Raw genomic sequence first — 27713 nt, 5'->3', positions numbered from 1 at the left:
TCTACTGCAAAACCTACATGCACAGGCCGATACATACACAAAAATTCACACCACCATCCAACACAAAAACTAGGTTATCAGCACCCTCAAGCATAGAGCCCTAACAATTTGCTGCAATGAGGAGACACTGAAGAAGGCATTAGCCAAATGTTAATAAAAAAATGGCTACAGCCAAAAAACAGTTCATAAGATCCTCTCCAACAATATCATTAAAAACAAAAAAGATTACAAGAATGCCATACCATACATTAGAGGAGTATCAGAAAATATAGGTCGAATGCTACGTAAATACAACATTAAGGCAACCTTTGTCTTCTGCAAAATTAAGTTTTTGCAGAAGACAAATCTTCTGCAAAATTAAAAAGTATACTTGGCTTATCTACAGATCCCCTTCCCTACCTTGCCCACCCAGGGGTTTACAAAATTCAGTGCACCTGCAACCTATCCTACATAGGGGAAACGGTGCACCATCCCAATAAGAAAAGATGAACACAAACGCCACATTAAATTCCTCCAGTATGGTAAAACAGGCCTGTCAGACCATGTACTTCAAACATGTCACAAAATCAATTGGAAAACACCAAAACCTGGTTTGAAAGAAAGTTTGAGGAAGCTTGTGAGATGCTGAAACATCATCCGAATCTCAACAAGAATGGTGGATTAGTAATTCCAGGAACCTGGAGGACCCATCTGCAACCTATTTACTAGGGTGGTTCCATAAGTTTCCGGCCTGACTAACGTTTCAAGGTGATAGAAAGAAAACAAGACTGTCACTTTTCAACATAATCTCCTTTTACTCCACACTTTTCATCCTTGAATTAACATTTGTATACCCTTAAAAAAATAGTTTATACTTTTGTCTGCTAAATGGCCTAAAACTGCATCTTTCACCTCATTGTCATCCGCAAATTGTCATTGAAGGTCTTTCTTCAGTTTCGAGAAGAGGTAGTAGTCACTGGGCTGTAGGGTGGGTATTCAATCTACTGGAAGCCACAGTCCTTTACTGCAGCCTCCGTAACAATAGCCATATGAACTGGAGTATTGTAAACAGGCAAACACTATGACTCATCATTCCTTGTCTCCTCTCTTTTATGGTGTTGTGCAGTTGTGAAACATAATATTCCACATTCACAGTTGTATTCCTTTCCTTGAAGTCAATCAAGAGAATTCCAGTGGTGCTTTGCCTGGTTTGCACCACTCCATGGATTCCCTTTTGGAAAGAGGATCATAATAAAGGATCATGGTTTCATCCCCAGTGACAATGAATTCCAGCACTTCTCTCTAATTCCCTTGGCAAAGCTCTAAAAACTTGCGGGAACAGATCACACGATACTCCTGAATTGAAGAGAGAAGATGGGGGCACCCACCTGCACTGATCTTTGTCAATGAAACTTCTTGTGAATGATAAGAAAGACAGTTGTTATAGAAAGAACCAACCTTGCTGAGATTTCTTTGAGCTTCAGCTGTCTGTCATTGAGAAGTTCCTCCTCAGCAAGAGAGACATTTTCTGCAGTCATCACTTCCACAGGCTGACCATCATGAGGATCATTTTTGATTCTCTCTCTCTCTAGGTGAAACTGTTTAGCCCATTCCTTCACTGTGAAATATGAAGGAGAAGCTTCCTCATAAACACCATTCAGTTGCTGTTTGGTAGCATTTGGAGAAAGTTCTTCTTTGGTGAAAAAACTTTATCACAGCATGATACTCAATTTTTAACATTACAGACACTTAGCGTGTCACGTGTTAGTCAGACAAGTACCTCCAACTGAAAGACAGAGATATAGAGTTGAAACTGGTACACTAACCTCCCCATAGATGGTGCTATCTGTCATACACAGTGTTTTAAAATTGGCACAAATTTTGTATGTCAGGCTGGAAACTTTTGGAACCTACCTCATAACATCCAGAACGTGATGGCAGAACCCCAACACAGGAAAACCTTGATATAAGAGAACTGTTGAGATTTGTTTAATGTAGTTTCACTATAAAACTTTATTTATTCATTCATTTATTTATTTTTCTTTTTTTATTTATCATCTGTATGTTATTAATATGTATTATATGTATAAGAAATTTATTTTGGAAATTAATTTATATTTGTGTATAATTTTTTATTTATTATTATTATTATTTATATGGGGTCACTCCATGGAGTCAAAAGGCTCATTGTGGGAGATCAATTCTATCCATTAACATATCTCCTTAGACTTATCTGTTGGAGCACTTGCAACCATCTCTGGCAATCCATTCCACTCATTCACCACTCTCCATGTAAAGAACCTAGTCTGCACACCCTTACTAACCACACTGTTAGACAACTTTCAAGTGTGACCTCCTTATTTTCCTTCCTACTCCCTGTGTGTGTTGAAAATTTTCTTCTCTGTTAATCTTATAGAATTCCTTTAGTAACTTATAAGTTTCTACCTTATCCCCTCTCCTCCACCTGTCAGCTAAACTGCAACTCACACCCTCAGTCTATCCTCATAGGGAACATTCCACAGACCTGTCATGGGTTTGGTCACTCATCTTTGAATCCTCTCCACCTCCTCATCCCCAAGAAACACAGGTGACCAAATCTGTGCACAGTAGTTGACATTTGGCAGAATCATAGCTTTATAAAGAGGAATAATTACCTTCTACCTTTAGTCATCAGGGTGTTCTTCAGCATCCAAATATTCCTCTGAGCTATTTTGCCAACTTTTGTAATATGTCCTCTAAATTTCAAATCTCTCTCTGCAAATCACCCCTCAGATCCCTATCCTCACCAGTTTCCTGTAATCTAGTACCATCAATATGATACAAAGTGCGTAATCTTTGCACATCCCAAAGTGCATTACCTTAGATTTTACAGCATTGAATTCACAACCAGTGTCCTTTGCCCACACTGCCAATTTATTTAAATCATCCTGTAAAATATCTACATCACCTTTTTCAACTGTTGCCCTCCCTAGTTTTGCACCATTGGCAACAACCGAATATCCCCCCCCCCTTCTAATCTTCTACTATATCATTAATGGGCAAATTAAAGAGTAGTGGTTCTAGTACAGAATCCTGGGGCATTCCACTAGTTGCCCTCATTCACCTTGATTCCACTCTACCATACATAACCCTGTGATGTCTATCAGTCACTGCCCCCCCCCCCCCATCTCCATTTGACTTTTTTTTTCTTCACCAGAGGTCAGGCTAGTAAATGATTAACAAAGCATTTTGACTTATCTTATACTCTTGTGTGTAATGTCATGTAGCCTGTGCCCTGTGCATATATATGTTTTCCTAATGATGACCTTGATACAGAGGTCAAAATGTCGAGTATTATAAGTAAAGTAAATACTCTAGCATGTGTGTTTTTGTCTCCATAAATTCTTCACAGTGAATTTATGCTGATGATGTTATACTTTGGAATAAATTGTACAAATCTGCAAGATTACGCTGACTAAATTGAATAACTTTTGTAATAAATTTGGTATGAAAATAGACAGAAACATTGAAAACATAAGCAGCATTCTGAATGGAGAACCTATAGAACAAATAAAACATTTCATCTATTTAGGCACAATTTTTTAGTGAAGATGGCAAATTGAATATTGAAATAGATTGCAGAATTAGCAAAGCTGGTATAGTAGGGAGTCAACTTAGAGAAATTAGTCAAAACACTATACTGTTTACAAGGACAGTGTTCGAACCAATTTTAACATAAGGATCTAAGAGCTGGGTTAGAAATAAAACACTTGATTAAAGACTGACGACCACAGATATGAACTTTCTCAGAAAGATTAGGAGATTGAGCAGATGGCATCAATGGCAGTATTAAAAATGGATATATTGGGAATGAACTTGACATTATTAGCATTCAGGAATGTGTTAGCAGAGCTAATCTCAGGTGGTATGGTCATTTAAACAGAATAGTAGAGGAAAGGTTATCAGTACACATGCTCTTTTCCAGGAATGCAAGAAAAAAGACCAAAATCTAGGTGGATTATTGATACAGTAAAAAGTGCCTTAGAAGAGAGAAATATGTAAGATAGAGCTGATAATATTGGAGTCATGTTAGATAACAGATTAATTTGGAGGAAAACTGTCAATAGGAAGTAATGATGCAACTATTTTTTGTAGTACTATCATAATATCTTGTACATTCCCTGAGGATATATGTCAAGAATTTATGATGATAACCAGTTAATCACCCTTATGATGATGATCAAAAGTCAGGTTTGCATATTAAAAATTGAGAGATTTTCAATAGCGTGCACTGAAAACTTCGTTTAGTTAATCCATAGAGTCTTCTTTAACTTTAAATGGGATACAGTTAAGAATGCATGCAGGGAAAATTGCCCAGAAGAAAAGCAATTCAATTCAGGAATTATTTCTTTTTCCATGGAGATTTGGACTCCCATGTGACCTCATGGGAGTCCAAAGACTCATCGAGGGAGTGTGTGACAACAGCATCGAACGATTGTCCCTTCCAACTACCTGCACTCAAACTTGCTTAACTTTTTGCTGAGCCATTAGTAGCAGAGGCTCTATCAATCGACTAACCTTTGCTGAAGAAGCGTGTCTCCAAGTCAGAAAATATGAGATGGTCTGAGGTAATTAGCTACCCAGACATTTGTCAGTAATGTCTGTGTTGCATTTTCAACCTTCAGGACAATGCCCTTAGTCAGGCAGGGAATGCAGGGTAAATACACTGAAAGTCAGTACTTGTCCATTCAGAAAACTTACTCAGAGAAAATCAGAGGTTCAATAGAACTAATCTGCATCTTCAAAGAAGCACAGTTCCTTTTCTTAAATCTTCAGGCAATGAGTATCCTTAACTAGAAAAACAACAAGATAACAGATTTCTAAATTGCTCTCTGAAACCTCGTCATGTCAAACTTAATAGCTTTTAAGCATGCTTGGGCTAAAGCATATTATGTAAGATGTCAGAGTCAAAAACAATCTTGGATCCAACTTACCTTATCAGTTAATCAAATGACCAGTGCAAAAATTATATGGGTTAAAATCTGAAAAAATGAAAGGTAGATATAGAACACACTATTTGCCTTCCTTAAACCATAATGGAAGTGTTACTGCTGATCCCAAAGCTATTGCAGACACTTTGGGAGAAAATTTTGCCAGAATCTCAGAAACGGCTTCATATTCTCCTGAATTTTTAATACTGAAAGAGCAGCAAGAGAAACAAAGGCTAGATTTTTCCCACTGGCTTCAGCCATACATCCAACCATTTGCTTAAGGGGGAAACTAAAAAAAAAGAACTCTTTTATTGTCTTGCCTTAGTGCAGTAGGGCCTGATAACATCCATTATCAAATGATAAAACATCTACCATCATCTTCTATGGATCTCTTCTTAATATATAATAGAATACTTGCAGAGGAAGAGTTTCCTGTTTCTTGGTATAAGTCAGTTGTCATTGCCATCCCAAAACCAGAAAGGATCAACACAAGCAAATAATTATCGACTTAATAGCTCTGACCAGCTGTCTTTGTAAGATATTAGAGAAAATGGTTAATGACAGACTTCTGAAAGCTTATGACACAGCCTGGAGATATGGCATAGTAGAATATAACATAGGTCTTAGAGGACACCTTCCCATATTTATGAAAACACTTTCTGTCCAGGAAAACTTAACAAATCAGAGTGGGAAGTATGCTATCAAGAATAGGGTGTTCCCCAAGGCTCTGTCTTAAGTGTGATACTTTTTGCTACCAAAGTTAACTCAGTCACTGAACAGCTTCATCCCACTGTAGACTGCTCTATATGTTAATGACCTCACAATTTACTGTCACTCGCATAACATAAGGGGAATTGAAAGACAACTTCAAGCAATTGATCATGTTCTCTATGGGCTTTTAGTAATGAGTTCAGGTTTTCAACAGAAAAAAAAAGTGTCTGTGTATACTTCTATCGAAAATGCACTCTTCATCCAGATCCTGAATTAGGAATGAGGTGAACTGTTATTCCAGTAGCAGAAGACAAGTTCCTGGGACTCATCTTTGACAGAAAACTTGCGTTCCTTGCACACATTCATCAACAAAGAGAAAAGTGCAAGAGAGCTTTGAATCTCCTTTGCACTCTATCTTCTGTTGAATGGGTGCAGATCGATCTTCATTGCTTTGTCTTTATTGTGCGTTTATACATTCAAAGCTGGATTATGGGGTCTCAAGACTATATTTTCTTAAGGCAAAATAACCTGCAATGGTTGGATCCATTGCAAATTGCACTTGTGCATTTAAAATAAAACTGCTACCAAAAGTATATCATTTATACAGACTCATTGAGCTCTTTACAGGCTATCTCCTCTCCAGTGTATAATCCACATCCAGTTCTGTATGAGATGTTACACCTGTTGTACAAAATGAAAACCCTTAATTTTGATGTTCAGTTGTGCTGGATTCCTAGCCACATTGGAATCAAGGGAAATGAGACTGAAGATGCAGCTTCTAGATCAGCTAATACCTTCTCCACATACTGTTTGACAGTACCATATACAGACTACAGACAGGTTATAAAATCAAAGCTAATTGCTCAGTGTCAGTCATCATGTCAGGATACATGTTGTGAAGACAACACAAAGGCTTCTGGGAATGATGCAGAGGACACTGATGTGTAGAAGTAGGGAGATTCTTGTTCTGTTGTATAAGGCTTTGATTAGGCCACACATGGACTATTGTGCCCAGATTTGGTCACCGGGTTTTCAGAAGGATGAAGAGATGTTGGAAAGGGTCCAGAGGAGACTGACTAAGGTAGTTTCTGACCTCTGGAATGTTGAGTATGAGGAAAGATTGAGAAGATGTAATTTGCAGAGAGTCTTGTGGACAGGAGGAAGAGGGGAGATATGATAGAGACCTACAAGTTGGTAAGGGGTTGTTATAGGATCAATGCTGAAGAAGTTTTAATGAGAATAGTGGGAGATCAGGGGAGAACCAGAGGTCATCCCCGGAAACTGTATAAAGAGGGAGTGAGTAGGGGGATTGAATGGCAGGTTTTTTTTTGTGCAGAGTTGTGAATGATTGGAATGCCTTGCCTGAGAATGTGGTGTCTGCAAAGAGTTTGAATGTGTTTAAAACATGGTATGATGAGCTGTGTGTGTGTGATAAAAGGACCTCCCAGATGAGTCGTTTGGCTCCATGAGTTCTTGGGGTGATAATAATAATAATACATTGACAAACAAATTATATGAAATTAAACATTGGCATTCTAGTCAATGTATAAAGAAGAGGTTGTATAAAAAAAGAGAGGAGAAGAAGAAGTTGTTCTTGCTAGGCTCTGCATAAGTCACAGTTATCTTACACATTCTTATTTACTGAGGGCTGATGACCCTCCCATGTGTGAAAAATGCAATAGGTAACTTACTATTTATCATATTCTACCAACACTTGACACGAGAGAGAGGAATGAATTTTTAACCATCTAGCCAAGCCATATACACTTAGGCAGATGTTATCAGACTCAGACAGATTGCATGATATTTTTAACCTTCTACAAAGAATAATTTGTACAAACACATTTGACTATAATTTTGTTTATAATGTAGATACTGCATTGCTTAACTTTTTTGTACATTCATATTATTTATTAATTTATCTTTGACTGTTTATGTACTGCTGTAACCTTTACTATGGCACAGTATGACCTTTGCTGTCTTGCACCAATAAACCAACCAATCAGGAAGATTTAAAAAAACCTAGACAAATGAAGACATGACACTCTTATATTAAAATGGCTATTTGGTGAATATAGAGTGAGATCATCATTCTAATAAGCCCTCAGTTCTCAGCACTTTTTCCACATCTGAAGAAATGAATCAATGTATATGATTGTAATTAATTAGAGATGGAAAGAGAGAAGTGCCTCTAGCATTGTCATGGTCAGAGATTAGAAGTGTTTATAATTGCAGTATGAAAAAATAGGAGGAAGCCTCCACATTAGCAGATCGCATTAGACAGCTTAAAATGCGTTGCAGGAATATGGACTCTAGAAAAGGAAAAACTCCAGTTGTTAGAAGCTTGCCTGGATTGAATCTACATATCTTCTAACCTGCCTGCAAAGTGATGTAAATTAGTAAATTACATTTCCCATGTTAACTGAATCCAAGCAAATAACATCACTGACCATGAACTTCTACTCAACTGTAACTTCAAGAATGAGGTAGCAACTATCTCATGACCCTGGAGAATGCCAGGTAGCTTTCCTGAACTATTCAAAGAGTAACTCAGCAACTTTTGTATAACATGGACATCTACAAAATGGAACTGGGTAAACTGGCTTGCCTTTAGTATACCATTTAAGCAATACTTTATCCAGTGGGGGGGAACCAAGTCCTGTCACCAAAAGAGCCATCTGAGAGAACTTCAGAGAGAGAGAGAGCTACTTTACATCAGTGTGGAAAACTGTAGAGAATAAAGAATGGAATCTAACCTGCCTGCAAAGTGATGTAAATTAGTAAATTACATTTCCCATGTTAACTGAATCCAAGCAAATAACATCACTGACCATGAACTTCTACTCAACTGTAACTTCAAGAATGAGGTAGCAACTATCTCATGACCCTGGAGAATGCCAGGTAGCTTTCCTGAACTATTCAAAGAGTAACTCAGCAACTTTTGTATAACATGGACATCTACAAAATGGAACTGGGTAAACTGGCTTGCCTTTAGTATACCATTTAAGCAATACTTTATCCAGTGGGGGGGAACCAAGTCCTGTCACCAAAAGAGCCATCTGAGAGAACTTCAGAGAGAGAGAGAGCTACTTTACATCAGTGTGGAAAACTGTAGAGAATAAAGAATGGAATTAAACTGTAGAGGCAGCATTAGGAAAATTACTGCTGAAATTTAAGCAAGGTGGGGAGAAAAATAAGATTTCAAAATTAGAGTGCATTTAAGATTAGCAGATACTGTTCCAGATGCCTTTTAACCAAATGATGAAATTACAAAATAGGATAATAGACTCTTCATAAATAACCAAGATTTTATAAATATTATTATTCTCTTTCTCATGCAAAAAAAAAAAAAAAAAAAAAAATCACCAAACCATGCCTTGAACCCACTCACAATTTTCAGCACTCAACTCACCACACTTTCAGGCAATGCATTCCAATGACTTTCTATGCCAAGAACCTGCTACTCACATCCTCCTTTTATAGCTTCCAGGGATGCACTCTTATTCTCCCCTATCTCCCTCTACCTGTGAAAAATCTCTTCCACCTTAATCTGGTAACAACCCCCCCCCACACCAGCTTATGTATCTCAGGCATATCTCCTATTTACGAGTCTCTATAAGTCACATTCTCTCTCTCTCCCTATATATGACATGACACTGACTTTGTGAACCTTCTCTGGCTCCTCTCCAATACATTCTCTTGAAAACTAGGTGACCAAGAAGCAATGTTCCCTCCGCAAACTAATCTGGAATAACTTTGTTATTCCAGATTAGTTTGCAGAAAGGTGCATTGTATTTATTCTCAATTTATTTTGTAACTGAGCATAAAAACTTTCTGCAATAAACCCATTTGGAAGAAAACTGTTGATAGGATGGTAATAATGAAATCCTGAATTTGGATGATTTTCATAATAACTTACACACTCAGAGCATATACCACGAATTGATGATAAATTATATATGTTATAAAATCATTGCACTTTTGTTGTTGTTGTTGTTAAATCTCTAGTTATAATGGGACAGCTCAAATTTTAAATAAATATGGTCATAGTTTAACTTCATAATAACAGATTGAGTCTAGATGGTTATATTGATTGTTGAAATGGGAGAGGTTAAAAAAAAAAAAGGTAAGTAGGATGGTTTTAGACTTATCTAGAAAGAAGCTAATCTACCTTTCCCATCCCACTTTATCCACTGAATTTACCAATGTTTTTTACTAAGTAATTTAAGGAAATTACAACGTTAACTAGGATATACATTAAAATAAATTTTAATATACTTCAATATTTCAAGAAACTTAAGAACAAGACACGTGCACACAGGCACAACAAACAGTAAATGAGGAAGAAGCAGGAAGCTATTATTTCTCCTAAGGTCCTGATGGTGCCCCCCCCCCCCAGCGGGCAATGTTGGTATTCTTGGGTGATTGGGCTGAACCGCCCAAGAATACCAACATTGCGTGCTGGGGGGGGGGGGGGGGGGCACCATCAGGACCTTAGGAGAATTAATAGCTTCCTGCTTCTTCTTCATTTACTGTTTGTTGTGCCTGCGTGCACGTGTCTTGTTCTTAAGTTTCTTGAAAATGGCAATGTGACATTGCCGAAATATTGAAGTATATTAAAATTTATTTTAATGTATATCCTAGATGATGTTGTAATTTCCTTAAATTACTTAGTAAAAAATGCATAACGAATGTCTAAGCCTTTCCACAAGAATTACCAATATTTATTTTTAACTTTGAATAGAATTTTTGATTTTGTTCAGTAAAATAACTCTAGTATTCATTGCATTTTGATTTCTTTCTTGTCATCTTGTTTGAATAACATGTATTTCTTTCAGATGGCCCTCTGCTTTAAAGTTCCTGGAGATAGAAAGCAGTGGAGTCGAGAAAATGGATGGTCACCACCTTTACATCCATTGCAGTTTTTGGCATGGTTTTTTTTAGCCATGTTTGGGATACTCTACTTTGGAGTAGTGACACCCAGCCTTCCATCTGGATCGTGGCAGCTAGTTGCTTATATTGTATTCTTTAAAAATTAAATAAATAATTTGGTCCTATAATACATGCTTATTTTTCTATCCATCTTTGGAAGAATAGCCACAATTTTTTTATTCTTAGTTCTAGTGCTTCTAACCATATAATCCAGTGGTTGGCGTTAGAGTAGTTGCAGTCAGTTGGTGATTGAATGGTGGAGACGGAGTTGTAGGTGGAGACGGTGCCCTCCCTCGATGAGGCTTGGACTCCCTGGAGGTGTCAGATAATAATATAATCACAGGGTGTTTTAAAATGAATCCATGACAGTTTATGCACAAGAATATCTGTAAGTTAACCTTCAATCAACACACACACACACACATGTATATAAGCAAGTGTTTATATTTCCTTTTAACTTGAAAATAACTGAATAGATATGCCTCAAACTTGCTGAAATTGATAAATAATACTTCAGGGTAATAATAATAATAATTATTAGTAGTAGTAGTAGTATAATATAGGGAACTCCATGGAGTCATAAATTGAGGGAAGCCTTAAATATCATGCCAAGCACTCTCCAATATTTGTGCAGTATCTATCATCCTTTGCTTTGAACTCATTCAGAGTCATGGCACCCACAACAGACTCTAGCAACCTATTCCACTCATTCACCACTCTCCAAGCAAAAAAGTCTAGAACTGGCACCTAAGTTAACTACACTCTTGCTCAGTTCCAAGGATGATTCTTAGTTTTTCCACCACCAGACTCGTTCTGAAAAATTTCCTCTGTATTAATCTTGTAAAAGCCTTTCAGTAATTTGTATGTCCCAATCATATCATCATATGACCATATCTCTGCGCTGTAGTGAAAATAGGGTCTTACCAAGGCTCTATATAAAAAAAAAAAGTATAATACCTGCTTGTTTCTGCTTGTCAGGGTATTCTTCTATAACCAAATAATCCAGTGAGCCACTTTAGTCACTTTTACAATATATCCTCTTTATCCCACTCTTTAATTCTCCATCTACTAACACCTCCAAATCCCTAGCTTCATCAGTTTTCTAGAGTACAGTTCCAGCAGTGTGGTACACAGCTGGTAATGTTTTCATCCCAAAAAGCATAATCTTATACTTTGCCACATTAAACTGACATTCATTCTCATTTGCTTGGCTTGCTAGTTTATCCAAATCATCCTGCAAAATTTTAACATTATCTTTATTGACTATTGCTCTACCCAATTTTGCATCATCAGCAAACAACTGAATAGTTCCTCCCAAATCCTTTCCTATATTGTTAATGTTCAAATTAAATAGCAGACCAAGAACAGAGCCCTGTGGCATGCTACTAGGCAAAGGCCTTCTACTGGACTCTACTCCTGCATAAACTACGGTCTAGTATCTCTCCATCAACCACTCACTTATCCATTTCACCAACTTTATATCCATCCCCGTGTGCTACAATTTATTAATTAGAATTCCATGTGGTATCCTGTCAGAAGCCTTCACAAAGGCTAACAGTAATCAGCGTAAACCCATTACCTCTATCCAACTCAGCTGTCACTATGTTATAAAACATGAGCAAGTTTTAAGGCACCTGCAGCATGATCTATCTTTTACTTTCACAAAACCACATAGCATCCCATTTCTCTCTATACATTCCTGTATTTTGCTCTTGACCAACTTCTTCAACTATTGATTGGTTAGTAATATGTTACATCAGTCTTGGAGTCCTTTTTATGCAATGAAACTATTTTCTCCTCTTATTTTCTCACAAAACCACATAGCATCCCATTATCCATTCCTCTATTTTGCTCTTGACCAACTTCTTCAACTGTTGATTGGTCAGTAATATGTTACATCAGTCTTGGAGTCCCTTTTATGCAATGAAACTATTTTCTCCTCTTTCCACCCCTCAACCCCCTGGATTAATTCACAGCTGAGACAGATTAAATAACGTGGTCAAAAGCACTGCCAACTCCCTAGCACCTTCTTGTAAAACTCGAGCTGGTAAACCACCTTATCTCATAGCTGTATTCAATCATAGTTCTGTAATATGCTAATCACCTCCAGTTCATTTACCTCAGTTTCCATATAAACCTTTGCATCTCTGGTTACTGCAATATTTCCACCTGAATGATATACTCTTGCAAAATGTTCACTTAGTAATTCTACTATTTTGCTTGATTCAGTTACTTCCTTACCATCGACATTGATTAACGCGTTCGCTGCCAACTACGAGTATACTCGTAGTTGGTAAACCAGCCACACAAGCCAGCTACGAGTATACTCGTATGACGCTTAACGCCGGCAACGAGATTACTGTACTGACCTTGAAGAAGTGAAAATTCTTGGCTTGTGGAGCTAGCATCAAAACTGTATATCCGCATAGATGGTATATGCTCTGCACAAGCCAACTACGAGTATACTCATATCACACTTACCGCCGGCAACGAGATTACCGTACTGACCTTGAAGAAGTGAAATTGCTCGGCGTATACGGGAACAGACTATGCCGAAGTAGCGTGGCAGCGAACGTGTTAAAACATTCTGTCATACACTTTCTTCCTTTTACTTACAACATACCGAAAGAACTGTTGGATTATCTTTGGCCTGACTGCTAACTTCCTTTCATACTCTGCTTTAGCCTTTCTTACCACAGTGGTTACCCTTCTGGCATGTGCTTTGTACTACTCATGTGCCTGCTGCTCACCTTCTCCTTGAATTCCCTCTACAAATTTTTCTTTTTTTGTAGCTCCTTAGTTGATGGCATTCATCCATTTAATTACCACTTGATTTATTCTCCTAATTCTAGGAATTCAATCTGCTATTACTTCCCTCAAACACTCTTTTACAATTTCCCATGCACTATCAAAATCCATCCCTCACATTTCACATGCCATGGCACCAATCCAAGCAATCTCCTAAGTTTGTCGAATTTACCAGCCCTGTAATTCCACAGATCCCCCCCCCCCCCCCTTGATTGAAAATTTCCACATATTTAGCCACCTCCCAGCTCAAGACCATATTAACACCCTCACCAGTTGGTGGCAATGTGGTCATATCGGTTATAGACATTCTCTGATGCAGTTGCTAGATCTAGCACGCTCAACCTCCTTGTGCATTCCATCACATGCCGCCTCAGGTAATTATTCCTTAGTAAATGCATAAATTCCATTCTCCTCGTCCTTCCAATCTATATTCTCATAGTTCATCATCATCAAATTCCTGCCATGTACCCTCAAGCAGTGTACAGGATATGATAGTACTACGTGAAAAATTTACATCGTTACTAACTTCCTATCTACAATTTTTCTCCAAATCAGTCTGTTACCTGTCAAGACTCCAACATTATCAGATCTTATATTTCTATCATCTAAGGCACTTTGTACTGTATCAATACACCTATATCTTGGTCTTCCTCTGGGTCGTTTTCCTGTCAACCTGGCAGAGAACACTTGTTTTGCTAATCTTTCCTCGCCCATTCTGATTAAGTGACCATACCACCTTAGATTAGCCCTGCTAACGCATTCCTGGATGCTGACAATGTCAAGTTCTTTCCTAATATCCTACTTTTTAATATGATATTGCCATTGATGCCATTGTTCACGCCTCTAATCTTTCTCAGGACTCTCATATCTACAGTTTCTATTCTTTGGTCAAGTGTTTTACTTCTGACCTAGCTCTTAGATCCATAAGTTAAAATTGGTTTCAACTCTGTCTATACAGCTAATTTAGTGTTCCGACTAATTTCTCTCTTATTCCATATGAATTTATTCAGTTGACTTCCTACCATACCAGCTTTGTCGATTCTATTGTCTATTTCTATATTTAATTTACCATCTTCACTAAAAATCTTGCCTAAGTAGCTGAAATGTTTTACTTGTTCCAAAGGTCCCTGTTCACAACACAGTTGACATTTTCAACAATTCTACCTATTTTCATTGTCTTTGTCTTTTTATTGCTGACCTTCATACCATATCTATTACCACAGTTATTTAATTTAGTCAGGGAATCTTGCAAACTTGTAGTGGATTTATTTAGAAGTATAACATCATCCTCATAAAGCAAAGAGCTGACATTAAAATCTCCAATTTTGATATCATGTTTAATACCACTTTCCTTCATAATGTGATCCATATAGATAATGAATAACAGAGGGGGGTAATGTACATCCTTGTCTCACACCAGATTTAACATTAAACCATCTTCCTGTACTTCCTTCAATTCTAACTGCCGACTTACAGCTCAAATAAAGATTACGTATTGCTTGATATAATACCCCATTAACACCATATAACTGTAGCGTATTGAATAACTTCTCTCTTGGCACCTTGTCATATGCCTTTTCCAGATCGACAAAACTTAAATATAGATCTTTGTTATATTCCCATGCTTTCTCAACTATTTGTTGTAAAGTGAAGATCTGATCCTGACAGCCTGTATTTGGCCTGAATCCAGCTTGTTCTTCACCAAGCTTTTCTTCCACAATTCTTCTCAACCGTTTCTCAAGTATACTTGCATAAATCTTGCCAGGAATGCTCAGTAAGGAAATACCTCTGTAATTTCCACATTCAGTTTTATTTCCCTTTTTATATATGGGTTCTATGAGAGCTTTACTCCAATCATCGGGAATTCGTCCCTCTGTCCTGGCTTTCTGGACTATGCAGTGCAGCCACTGTAAGACTTTTATACTACCATACTTCAGCATTTCTGGTCGAATATCATCTACTCCTGCTGCCTTTCCACATTTCAAGCCTTTGATGGCTTTTTCTACTTGAAGTATGGATATGTATTCCTGACTGTATGCCTGTTGAGTGTTTTTTATCACTGCTATCACTGTTTCATTTAGCAATTTTTCGAAGTAATTACTCCATACTTCAAGGATATCTTTTTCTCCCGTTTTCATGTCACCTTTATCATCTCTAACTCCTTTTACAGCACTCTTTCCTCCATTTCTAAGCTTCTTCAACAGCGACCAGAATATCTTACCACCTTCTTGGTATTTATTTTCTATGTTCTTGCCAAAGTCCTCCTATGACTTTTGTTTAGCTAGTTTTATACAGTGTTTAGCTTTCTTACATTTGTCTCTGCATTCTCTAAGAGCACAAGCTGACTTATTTGCCAGGAACTTTTGATATGATTTCTTCTTTTCCTTCACTGCCTCTTTAACTTCCTGTTCCACCACGGAGTTCTGATTTTTCTATCCTTGCAGACAATCTCATCACATGCCTCTCTGGCTGAATCAATCAGGGTTTTCTTCAAGGCTTGTCGCTGAATCTCCAAGGTTTGGTTCCTGTTCTCAAACTCTTTCATTTTTTCTTCAATAATCTTTGTGTATTTTAGTCTAGAGTTCACATCTGAGAGCTGCTCAACTTTTATTCTCTTTAAAATTTTCTTACGTGTTATTCTTTTCAATATGAAATTCAATTTTATCCTGCTCAAGACTAAATAGCGATTAATTTCAAATCCTCTGTACACTCTGGTGTAGTGCACCAGGAAGTAAACATCACTATCAACAATAACATAGTCGATGAGACTTTTCTTATTCCTTGCCTCTTCTCTCCATGTGAATTTGTGCACATTTTAATGTTGGAACATGGTGTTAGTAATAACCAGTCCATGTCCTGAGCAGAAATCCAACAGGAATTTGCCATTATTATTAGCTTTGCTCTTTTCTCCAAATTTTCCCAAAATATTTTTGTATGTCTCACAATCATTTCCTACTCTACTATTTAGATCCCCAAAAAGGACCAACTTTTCCTTTTTCATTGTGTCAGTTGCTTTTTCTAAAGCATCAAAAAATTCCTCCACTTCTACCATAGTAGAACCTTCTGTAGAACCATAGGCACAAATAAGTCTCAGTGTCCAATTCCCCATTCTGATATTTGCCCACATCACTACTTGAGACTGCCTGCCATTCAAGAAGATTAGCCTCTTATTTAGTGTTGAATACAATGGCTACTCCTTCTTTTCCTTGATTGTAATTGCCTGAATATAATGTTTTGTATTTATTGCTCAGAAAGATCTCACCAGTTTTTGTCTTTTTTGTTTCAGTCACCCCTATTATGTTGATCTGGTACTTATCTAATTCCTCAGCTAGCTTCATTTTTTTGCCATTCAGGCTTCTTATGTTGATAGTACCGATCTTTAACTCTAGTGATGTTGAGTTGGGGTGTGTTTTCAGATTTTTAAAGTTGAAGTCCATAATAATTACCTGCTTTGCACTCATTAAGGTTATTTGCTGATGTATACTATCCTCCATCATCCTTTACATTCCCTGGTCTATAGAAGCGACCAAATGTGTATTTTGTTCTGCTGGCTGTTATCTTGCACCAGATTACCTCAAATGTGCTATTTTTTATTTTTCTTAGAAATAGAAATTAATGACTACTTAGACTGACATCATAGTGTAAATTGTCTAGCCTAGGCATTATAATAAATCACTGATTTATTATGCTGTTATGCCATGACACGATATGTTTTGAAGTAATTCACTATAAATAAATTTATATCAGCTTTAATAATAAAGCAAGGTTGACTGGTTATCAATGCCAGTAATTACAGAGTTTACGTAACAATGTATAGAACGTGCAGGATAGCCCTAATAATACATGCAATTTAACTATCGATCCAGTATTTTTCAGTTTATAGAAGTAGCAACTTTTGGGAAACGTTTGACTTTTTTGTTGTGTTAAATATCTTCCTGAAGATTCTGCCAGCCATATAGACAATAAAACATTTTGGAGAAACATCAATTGTAATTAATCAAAATGTCTGTGAGTGAGACTTGGTTAATTATTAAAGATGAGATGATATGATCTTTCTCATCCATAACGGAACATGCCCATTTTGTCACAGTATACAGGTCTATGCAGAACTTGAAATATTTTATGCTGGCTCACCAATCAGACAGAAATCTCACTTGTCAGGTTGGTGTAGAGTACAATGATCACTTAGTATATCACAGTCACATACATGTTTAGTCATGTACCTGGTCATTTTATAAGCTTTTATTTAAATTATGGCGATATTAAATCCCACATTGTTTTAAAACCAAATAAGAAACTCAAAGATCGGAATCAAAGAGTTTCATTCCGAATATAGTAACAATAAACGTATCGGTGACTACTAATGTAAGCTATAGCAAGTAGTTCAAGTACGTAGTACAAACTAGGGCAACTTATTGCAAAGGTGGAGAAAGTTCTGATCGCTATTCTTAGTATTTTCCATAATGTAAAACCCATCTCCTAGGAGATGTGTGATGTTATACATTATGGTTGGAGATCACTACCCAGACCAGTTTCGATCTTTATTGAGATCTCATCAGTGAATAGCTAGACCAAGGTATAATACTAAGGGTATAGCGAAAAGAACTTATATACTCTGCTATACGAGTTGTCAAAAAGGTGCACCCATAAATTACTTAATAAATTATTTAAATAAAGAGCCAATAGGCTTCATTTCAGCGATGTAAAACATTATTTAAATTAAGGGGATATTAAATCCCACATTGTTTTAAAACCGAATAAGAAACTCAAAGTCGGAATCAAAGAGTTTCATTTCGAATATAGTAACTATAAACATATCGACGACTACTAGCCGTAGTACAAACTAGGGCAACTCGTTGCAAAGGTGGAGAAAGTTCTGATCGCTATTCTTAGTATTTTCCATAATATAAAACCCATCTCCTAGGAGATGTATGATGTTATACATTATGGTGGGAGGTCACTATCCAGACCGGTTTCGATCTTTATTGAGATTGTACTTTATTAACATCATACATCTCCTAGGAGATGGGTTTTACATTATGGAAAATACTAAGAATAGCAATCAGAACTCTCTCCACCTTTGCAACAAGTTGCCCTAGTTTGTACTACGTACTTGAACTACGTGCTTTAGCTTACTCTAGTAGTCGCCGATACGTTTATAGTTACTATATTTGCCATGAAGCTCTTTGATTCCGATCTTTGAGTTTCTTATTCGGTTTTAAAACAATGTGCGATTTAATATCCCCTTAATTTAAATAATGTTTTACATTGCCAAAATGAAGCCTATTGGCTCTTTATTTAAATAATTTATTAAGTAATTTATGGGTGCACCTTTTTGACAACTCGTATAGCAGAGTATATAAGTTCTTTTCGCTATACCCTTAGTATTATACTTTGGTCTAGCTACTCACTGATGAGATCTCAATAAAGATCGAAACCGGTTTGGGTAGTGACCTCGCACCATAATGTATAACATCATACATCTCAGAGGAGATGGGTTTTACATTATTGAAAATACTAAGAATAGCGATCAGAACTTTCTCCACCTTTGCAACGAGTTGCCCTAGTTTGTACTACGTACTTGAACTACGTGCTTAGCTTACGCTAGTAGTCGCTAATACGTTTATGGTTACTATATTCGGCATGAAACTCTTTGATTCTGATCTTTGAGTTTCTTATTCAGTTTTAAAACAATGTGGGATTTAGAATCCCTGTAATTTAAATAATGTTTTACATTGCCGAAACGAAGCCTATTGGCTCTTTACTTTAAATTATAAGCTTTTGTTAATTCTATGGCTAAGTTTAACTCTTTGTTGAAGCAATTTGTTAGCTTTTGGTGAGAGATGGGTTTCATTGGCCAGTGTGCTTTTACCAACCTGCTTATTAGAGGACTGAAATAGCTTAAAAAAAAATTCAGTTTGGTATCTAAAGTAGGTTTCCAAATTATGTAAAAAATAAATAAATATAAAAACATAAATGAACTTTTAATAAATAATAGAAAACATAGTCTACCCATTGTACTAATGGGGACTATAGTTGTAACCAGCTATTTGTATATTATGCCGTTATCGGTCTGTGTCATTTAAAAAATTATTTCAGTAACCTCCGTGGAGTCAGCAGACTCATCATGGGAGACCCTCTCAACCAGCAACATGTCTGTCACAATGAACTTTGAAATTATTTATACACTCTGCATTAACAGTGCACTCCAGTGATGCATTCCGCTCATCAACAACTCTCCACATAAAAAATCTACTCCTCACAAATCTTTATATAACTTCAGGGATGACAACTCATTCTTCTCTTCTTAGTATCCACTCTTTTTATAATTCCTTCTGTATTAATCTAGTAAAATCTCTTAACTAACTTGAAGGTCTCTGTCATATCTCTTCTTTTCTTCCTATCCACCAAACTTTATAATCCACGTTCCCTCAAATTCTCTTCATGATCAACACTTCAGAGTCCTGATATTATTACTTTGGTCATCCATCTGTGGACCTTCTCTAGTGTTTCCACATCACAACAAAAATTAGGCAACCAAATCTGAGCCTAATAGTCCATGTGTGGTTGGACCAATGCCTTATATAGAGACATCACCACCACCACCTCCTTATCCCTTACATGTCAATGTACGTTTTATTATAGTAGCAATATGATGTGGAACTGTCTGCCATCACCCCAAGAGCCCAAATCTCCTTAACTTCCTGAAGCACAGCTCCACCAATACAGTATGTGGTCTTATATCTCTGTACACCAAAGTGGTGCAACACCTTGCATTTATTAAAATTACAACCTCAGTCATTTATCCAAGCTAAAAGTTTATTCAAATCTTCCTGTAGAGAATTAACATCAGCAATATTCCTGATAATTTTACCTATGTATCATCAGCAAACATCTGAAGATCCCCAGTCAATCCACATGAAATATTATTAACTAATAAGTTAAACAGTAGGAGCCAAAGAACTGAATCCTGAGGCATGCCTCTGGTCACCTTCCTTTTCTATGACACTGCTCCATCATACACAACTTGCTGGTATCTTTCAGAAAGTCAGTCTTCAATCAATCTAACCAATCTGTTATCTAATTCCATCTTCTGCAACTTATACACAAATCTGTCATGTGGTAATCTATCAAATGTCTTTGAAAAATCCAAGAAGATCACTTTATGAATCTCCCTTATCCAACACATTTGCCACTTTATTATAACATGTAAGCAAATTGCTAAAACAAGATCCTCCATTCACAAACCCATGCTGACCATCATAGAGAATCCTGTATTCTATTCCTAACCAATTTTTCCAACACTTTGACCAGAACTGCAGATATACGGACCAGTCTAGAATTGGAAACTTCTGCTGTAGAACCATTCTTGTGGAGAGGTATTATTTTGCCTTCTTTCCTCTCCATACATGAACATTTATTTGTTTATTACTGATCATGTCAGTTTTACATTTTCATTTCTAACACTTAGTCTTGAATCACTTTATGAAAAAAGTTGAATAATTTGCCGTTATAAACAAAATTCAAGAGGAAAATGTTCAAAACCATCATAAAAATTATCAATAAATACCACTGTAAGGACTACATATGCATTAACTACATTACTAGGTTATCTGTAGTGGCAAATGAGAAAATAGTTGAAAACATTTAGGTTCCTTTTTTAAAATCATTATAAAGAAATTATGTATTTTGGAAAAATAAAGATCAAACTGCAGTAATTCTTTCTGAATTTTCTTTATATTTCATCTTAGGTTAAATAATAAGTTAATTACCTATCCTGTCCACAGTGCATCTCTTTAGTTAATGGTGTTGCAATTAGTTGGATTCTTTGTGATGCTTGAGCACACTTTCTAGAGATAAAATGATGTATATTCTCTCCTGTCCTCATATTGGTCACATTCCATTATCACTGCATTGTTCGTTATCCATGATAATTAACCAGGCCTGGATTAATGCATGTCAGCACGCTGGGCAGATGGATGGTTGGCATCCTCCATATTAAGAAATAAATTTAAATTTATTTCTATAAAAAGACTTTTGTTTTAGGAAATCGTACATTTAATCATATATCTGTTTTTATGAAAAAGGCTTCTTTCTCAATTTAGCATACAGAGGTATTAGTTATTCTGAGAAATTCATTTTTGAAGTGATGTCTTTGTCAGAGCAAATAGCACACAAGTAGCAGTTAGCTAATGAAGCCAAAAAAAAAAAAAAATCCTAGGAAGTTCTTTTTAATATGTAGCCAGCAAAAATAAAAATAATTATGGTAGGTTGGCATTGATTGGAGAAAATGGTATAAGGACAACTGCAGTGAAGGATATAATTGAGATATTTAATGAGCAGATCATAAAGGTCTTTCATTCTTGTGAATGTGACATCATGGAGGGTTTGAGAGTAATGGGTGATGACAAGGAGAGACTGACTGTGAGTGAGGAAGAGGCATATGAGGAATTAAGCAAACTTGATATTAATAAGGCAGTAAGACTTAATGATATATCACTGCGTATTTTGAAGGAATATGCCGGGGGGGGGGTGACATCTGCCTTGACATTGGGTCAAGTTCCAAAGGATGGAAGAAAGGCAAGATTGTACTGCTTCATAAAGGTGATAACAGAGTTCAAGCATCAATTTGTGTGTCAGTTGTCATGGTTAAAGTGTTGGAAAGAAAATAAAAAAATAAAAAAAAAGTGTGCTGGTGAAATCAGGTTACAGAATTGGGTTGACAACAGTGGTATTATCTTTGATTGACAGCATGGATTTGCTAAAGGGAGGAGGTCATGTTTTAGTAATCTACTTATTCATTAAAATAAGATGACAACAGTATTGGTTGTGAGAGATTGATGGACAGTAGCATACTTAGACTTTGCAAAGGCTTTTGATAGATTACCGCATGATAAGTTGATAGTCAAACTAGAGCAGATTGGGCTGGATTGGCTGTCTGATAGATATCAACAAGTTGTGTATAGGGGAACAATGTCCCAGAAGAGGAAAGTTACTAGTGATGTGGTTGAGGGGTCTGTTTTAGGGTCATTGCTGTTTAACCTGTATGTTAATGATATTGGGGAATATTTGAATGGGGTTATTCAGCTTTTTTGCAGATGATGCAAAGTTGGGATGAACTGTGAGGAGTAGAGCAGATGTGGTCTTATAAGAAGTCTTGAATAGACTGAGTTAATGGGCATGGGAGTGGGATGGCAGCTCATTGTTGCAAAATGTAAAGTTTTAAAATTTGGAAACCAAAGATGAGATAGAATTTACCCTTGGTGGGAATATATTGTGGAAGGTAGAGGAAATAAGAGATCTTGGAGTGGTGGTGGATAAGGATCTAAAATTTAGAGGATATGTTGCCAAAATTGTGAGGACAACATAATGGATTCTGGGAATGATGCAGAGAACACTGACTTATAGAAGTAAGGAGATTCTGGTTCCATTGTATAAGGCTCTGATTAAGCGACATATGGACTACTGTGCACAGATTTGATCATCTGGCTTTCAAAAGAATGAAGAGATATTGGAGAGGGTCCAGAGGTGATTGACCAAAATCTGATCTCTGGAATGTTGAATATGAAGAAAGGTTGAGACGATACAATTTGCAGAGTTTAGTGGATAGGAGGAAGAGCGGTCATATGATAGAGACATACAAGTTGGTAAGGGGTTGTTATAGGATTAACGTTGAAGAGGTTGCTCATAAAATGGTGAGAGATTGGGAAAGAACAAGAGGTCATATTTGGAAGAGGTGATAAGCAGGTTTTTTGCATGGAGAGTGTAAATGATTTGAATGCATTGGGTGTCTGCAGAGAATTAGAATGTGTTTAAGGTGTGCTATGATGAGCTGTGTATGACAGAAGGGACCTTCTAGATGAGTTTGTGACTCCATGGGTGTCCTAGTATAATAATAATAATAATAATACCGAGTTTACTTTATCCTTTCTAAGAACTGATCTTTTTTGTAGTTTTCACTTAGTTTAGAACTGAAAAATGACATTACCTTGAAAAAGATCTCATTTATAAAAAAAAAAAAAAAAAACTTCAGACAAATTTCACTGGCCTCAAAAAAGTAGCCCCTTTCTCTTTCTCTCTCTGTCACACATATACCTTCTTTTTCTCAGTGAAATAAAGAAAAACTTCTCTTAGCTGTGCAGTTTTTAATTGGCAGCTTTAGATAAATCCTTAAAGCAAACTCTAAGTTTGCAAAGGTATTTTCTTGGGATTAAATGTGAATTTTCCTGGAATTAAATGTGAATGTGAAATATAAGAATACATTTAATGTTGATAATGATTTGCATTATCAACATAATGTTGATAATGATACTCATGCAAATACCTGATATGCTTGTGCCTTCACCACAGCTCAGACTGTTATACACAAACTCTTTCTTTTATATATTAAATTTATAATATAACAATATATTTTTAGAAACTTAAATTATTGTTGATATAGTATTGATTTAAAGTGTAAATAGAATTAATGAAAATTGTTTTATCTTATTACGAAAATGTGTATGAATGAATTATTTAATGATTTGTATGTGTAAAAAAATATTCATTTGCTAAAGTACAATTCATCTAAAAAAATCAAAACATTTTTGTGCTCTTTAAAACCATTTGTCCTGGCAGGTGCCCAGTTTGCCCATTTATAATCTAGGCCTGTAATTAACAAAGGGTATTTGCAATGTTTCAACAGGTGCAATAAATAAAGTTTAAAAAAAGTGTGACATTTATATCATTAATTTATTTTTTTTCGTATTTTTTACCACATACCACAGAATCTACGTTACATAAATAAAAAGTAATGATTAAACAAACTCCTGTTCTGATTTTTTTTTTTTTTTAAGTCAACTAGAAATTCTCTCTTGTCATCGACGAACAGACAAGCATTTTTTTTTTTTTTTCAAGCCTTGAGTATATGTAATGTAGGAAGTGCAATATTCTGATGGAACACGAAACTTGTTTAAATGTGAGTAGAGAACATGACATAAGTGAAATTATAGTTCAGGAAGATTGTGCAAATTTTCTGAAATTGTGTGGAAGAGATAGCAAGGAAAAGAGTTTGATGGATTGTGTGATAATGATTTTGAAAAAAAAAAAAAGCCAAGTGCAATTAGCGATAAGATGGTGAGCAGGATTGACAGTGAACAAGCTTGTGTGACTGACGATAAGATAGTGAGAGTGAATGATAGTGAAAAAATGATTCAAGATTTGAAAGCTGAGTTGGTGAAGATGAGGCAAGAGATGAAGCAAATATGGAATGAAATGAAGAGAATTGTAGATATGTATGGAAGAGTGAAGAAGACTGAAATGAATGATGTTGGTATGAAAGAGATAATGAAAGACTCACAAATGACATTGTATGGGGATCCGATTCAAAAAAAAAAAAAAAAAAAATCAGCTAACACCTTTTTATTCCCGTTTATAGAGAGTAGGCGAGGCCGTTTAGCCCTAACTAACTTTTGGAGACTGAGTGGGCAGTTCAATCTCCACTGGTAGCCAATCAGAGATAGCTGGCTCAAGGCTATCACAAACTAAGCGGCACGCAGCAAAGAGAGATGGCTTAACAAGTGGTGCCATCTTGTGGTCCCTAACCCTAACACAATATATTTAATGTCTGAAATAATGTGGGTTCTACGGTCAATTTTCTTGAGTTTACAGGATGAAAAACCAGAGTTTCCGGGAGAAAAAACCCGCTCGTCCGTGCCAGAGATTGACTAACTCGGGAACCGGTTGAAAAAAGGCTTAGAAAAATTTCCTCTAGTCACCGACTAGATTCGAAACACCAAGTCTTCCTTTGTGCGGTTAAGCGCTGTGGTGTGCAAACGGCACATCCACTGAGCTACACAGGCTCGTGGATTCGATTATTAGAGGAGTGAATGAGAAGATGGACAAGGTTTGTTTTCCAGGCAGTAAAATTAATAGTAATAGGCATTGGATGCAAGGAGCAAGTGCAGGGCCACACTTATACTTTTCCCAAGGTGAGTGGGGCCTGAGGCACTAGAGTTGGGGATTCTTAAATTGGCCCTCATTTTTTGTCCCCCCCCCCAGCAATAGGAAAAAATGACTTGACAGGAAACAAAGAGAATGTAAGACTGGATATAAGGGGCTTGTTGAGAAGGATGAAAGATAATAGTGTGATATTATCTTTCATCACACTATTAGTCAGTGTATTGCCCAGTTATGACAGTGATGAGATGAGGTGGCGAGCAAGGATGATGAATGATATGCAGAAATGTGTGAAGAGAAAGGAGTGCAGTTTGTTAATGTGTGGAATGAGTTTTAAGGATGAATTGAAACCATCACTCTTATGTGATGGTTTCAAACCATCACCAAAACCATTCAAATGCAGTCCTGAATGGACTGCATTTGAATGGTTTTGGTGATGCATTTGAATGGAATTAGAGAATGGGATGGCCTGGAATGTAGGAGGTTCTGGGAAGAGTATACAGAGAAAAAGAAATGGCTCAAGGAAGGTATGTAGGTCACATCTAATGAGTGGTATCAGTGAAACTTGTTATAGATCTAGGAATGAGCCGTTATATTTGTATACAAATGCTAGAAGTATCAAAAACAAGGGAAATTAAATGGCTGTGTTAATTGAGTTTTATTCATTGTTGGGAAACATGGTTGAATGAGGATGAAAATCCTGATAGGAATAGAGATAAAAGGGTATAATATTTTTTTGTAAAATGGGAAGTGGAGTGTTATTGATGATAGAAAATGAGTTATATCCATAACAGGTAGATATGTAAAGAAGAAATAGTGGCAGCGGGTATGAGGCAGTATGGTATGAGATAAAGGTGATTAGAATGAAATACTTAGTTGGTTGTTGCTATTGACCTGGTAATGTTGAGGATAGTGACTATGAAATGTATAAGCAAATAGGAAAAGGGTGATCATTATGGGTGATTTTAAATATGGCAATATAGATTGGGATGACAAGATAGCAACCAGAAGTAAAGAAAATTAATTTCTCGAGTTTTGGAGGGACAACTACCTCAAAATTAAACTTGAAGCAGTGTGTAATAAAGGGCATGTGAGGATTTGATGGTCTTGGATTTGATCATCTCATCAAAGAATGTCATTACAAATGAGATATCAGATCTAATTACATATAGCAAGAGTGACCATGAAGTGATTACCTGCATGGTTGCTAGCCATGAGGACTTCTGTGAGAAAAGGATATATATGGAACTACAAACCTAGTTATTTTGATAAGTTCAGGAGACAGCTTGCACCTGTAGCGTGAAATGAGGAGGTGGCTATAAAGGAGATCTGTGATGCTTGGGTGATATTTAATAACTATTTAGTGTAAGCAATGTCTGAATGTATTCCAAGAGTCAGAAGGTTAAATAACATAGGTGTGAAATAAATGAATGAAGAGATTAAGCATGGAGGCAATGTAAGATGAGTGGCAATAATCAATTCCATGAGGAGTACAAGAACAGGCAAGGAGAACGACTTGGTAGAAAAAGGTAGAAAAAGTGCAGTATGAGAAGCACAGCAGTTGGCTAATGAGGCAAAAAAAAACAAAAAAACTGGGGAATTATTTCAATATCTCCATAAAAAAGATTTAAAAAAAATGATTATGGTAGGATGACATTGATTGGAGAAAATGATATAAGGATATACAACTTCACCTCAGACTACTTTCTGTCAAAGTGTGAAATGTCTCAACAAATTAATTGCAGAAGTAAGGTTCTAATATATTTGGGAGAATCTGTTAGATATTTGATTGAATACTTTATATAATGTTGAAAATGAACTTATGGATTCTTTTTTGCATTTATTTTTAAAGTATGAGTACATTTCATCATAGTTCTAAAATTATTTCCTCTTCTCCACTGTGTGTGTATCATTTTCCTTGTGCCATCCTCAAAAAATTAATTGATACAAAACCTATATTATACTTAGTTGTAGAATTGGTGTATAGTAGTTGAGTATAATATTTTAGCCTGAATACTCTGAATGCCTCAATTAACCTAGTGATTAAAAAAAAAATTGCAGTATTATATTATTGTACTATATATAATATTTTAATTCTTTTTATATAAATTTCAGAATTTGATATTTATATATATAACTTAGTTTTATATAACCTTTTCCTTAACAAATAATGCAGATCAATGGTATGATAGTTTTCATCCATGTCATCGTCCATATAATAAGTATATCTTTGAATCCTGCTGATTCCAGTGTCCGTGCCAAAAAGAATAAGGGTCCTCTGCCATATTTTGACCATAATAAACATGCTCATGTAATAGAAAATCAGTTTTGTTATATATGTGAAGTGAAAGTGTAAGTAAGAGGTACTTTTAACTG

At 36.2% G+C, this 27713-nt stretch overlaps 1 protein-coding gene across 3 annotated transcripts in view; it reads left to right on the top strand.

Annotated features, from left to right (window-relative positions):
• Positions 1-27713, top strand: part of LOC150103230 (uncharacterized) — a 161710-nt gene that overhangs the window by 17885 nt on the left and 116112 nt on the right. Inside the window, exons 2-3 of one of the 3 annotated variants that reach the window (XM_090397597.1) lie at positions 10499-10681; positions 27514-27689. In XM_090397597.1, the coding sequence (XP_090253723.1) occupies positions 10499-10681; positions 27514-27689 (359 nt within the window). Of the gene's footprint in view, positions 1-10498; positions 10682-10809; positions 10981-27513; positions 27690-27713 lie in introns of those variants that run through there. The other 2 variants (XM_090397599.1, XM_090397598.1) reach the window with 2 other exon arrangements.

Source organism: Typopeltis vanoorti, chromosome 9 (assembly GCF_054136105.1).
Source record: "Typopeltis vanoorti isolate ZY-2024b chromosome 9, IOZ_Tvanoo_1.0, whole genome shotgun sequence".
In the NCBI taxonomy this organism is placed as follows: domain Eukaryota; kingdom Metazoa; phylum Arthropoda; class Arachnida; order Uropygi; family Thelyphonidae; genus Typopeltis; species Typopeltis vanoorti.
Note: the sequence above shows the minus strand (reverse complement) of the source record. Positions and strands in the feature narration are given on the sequence as shown.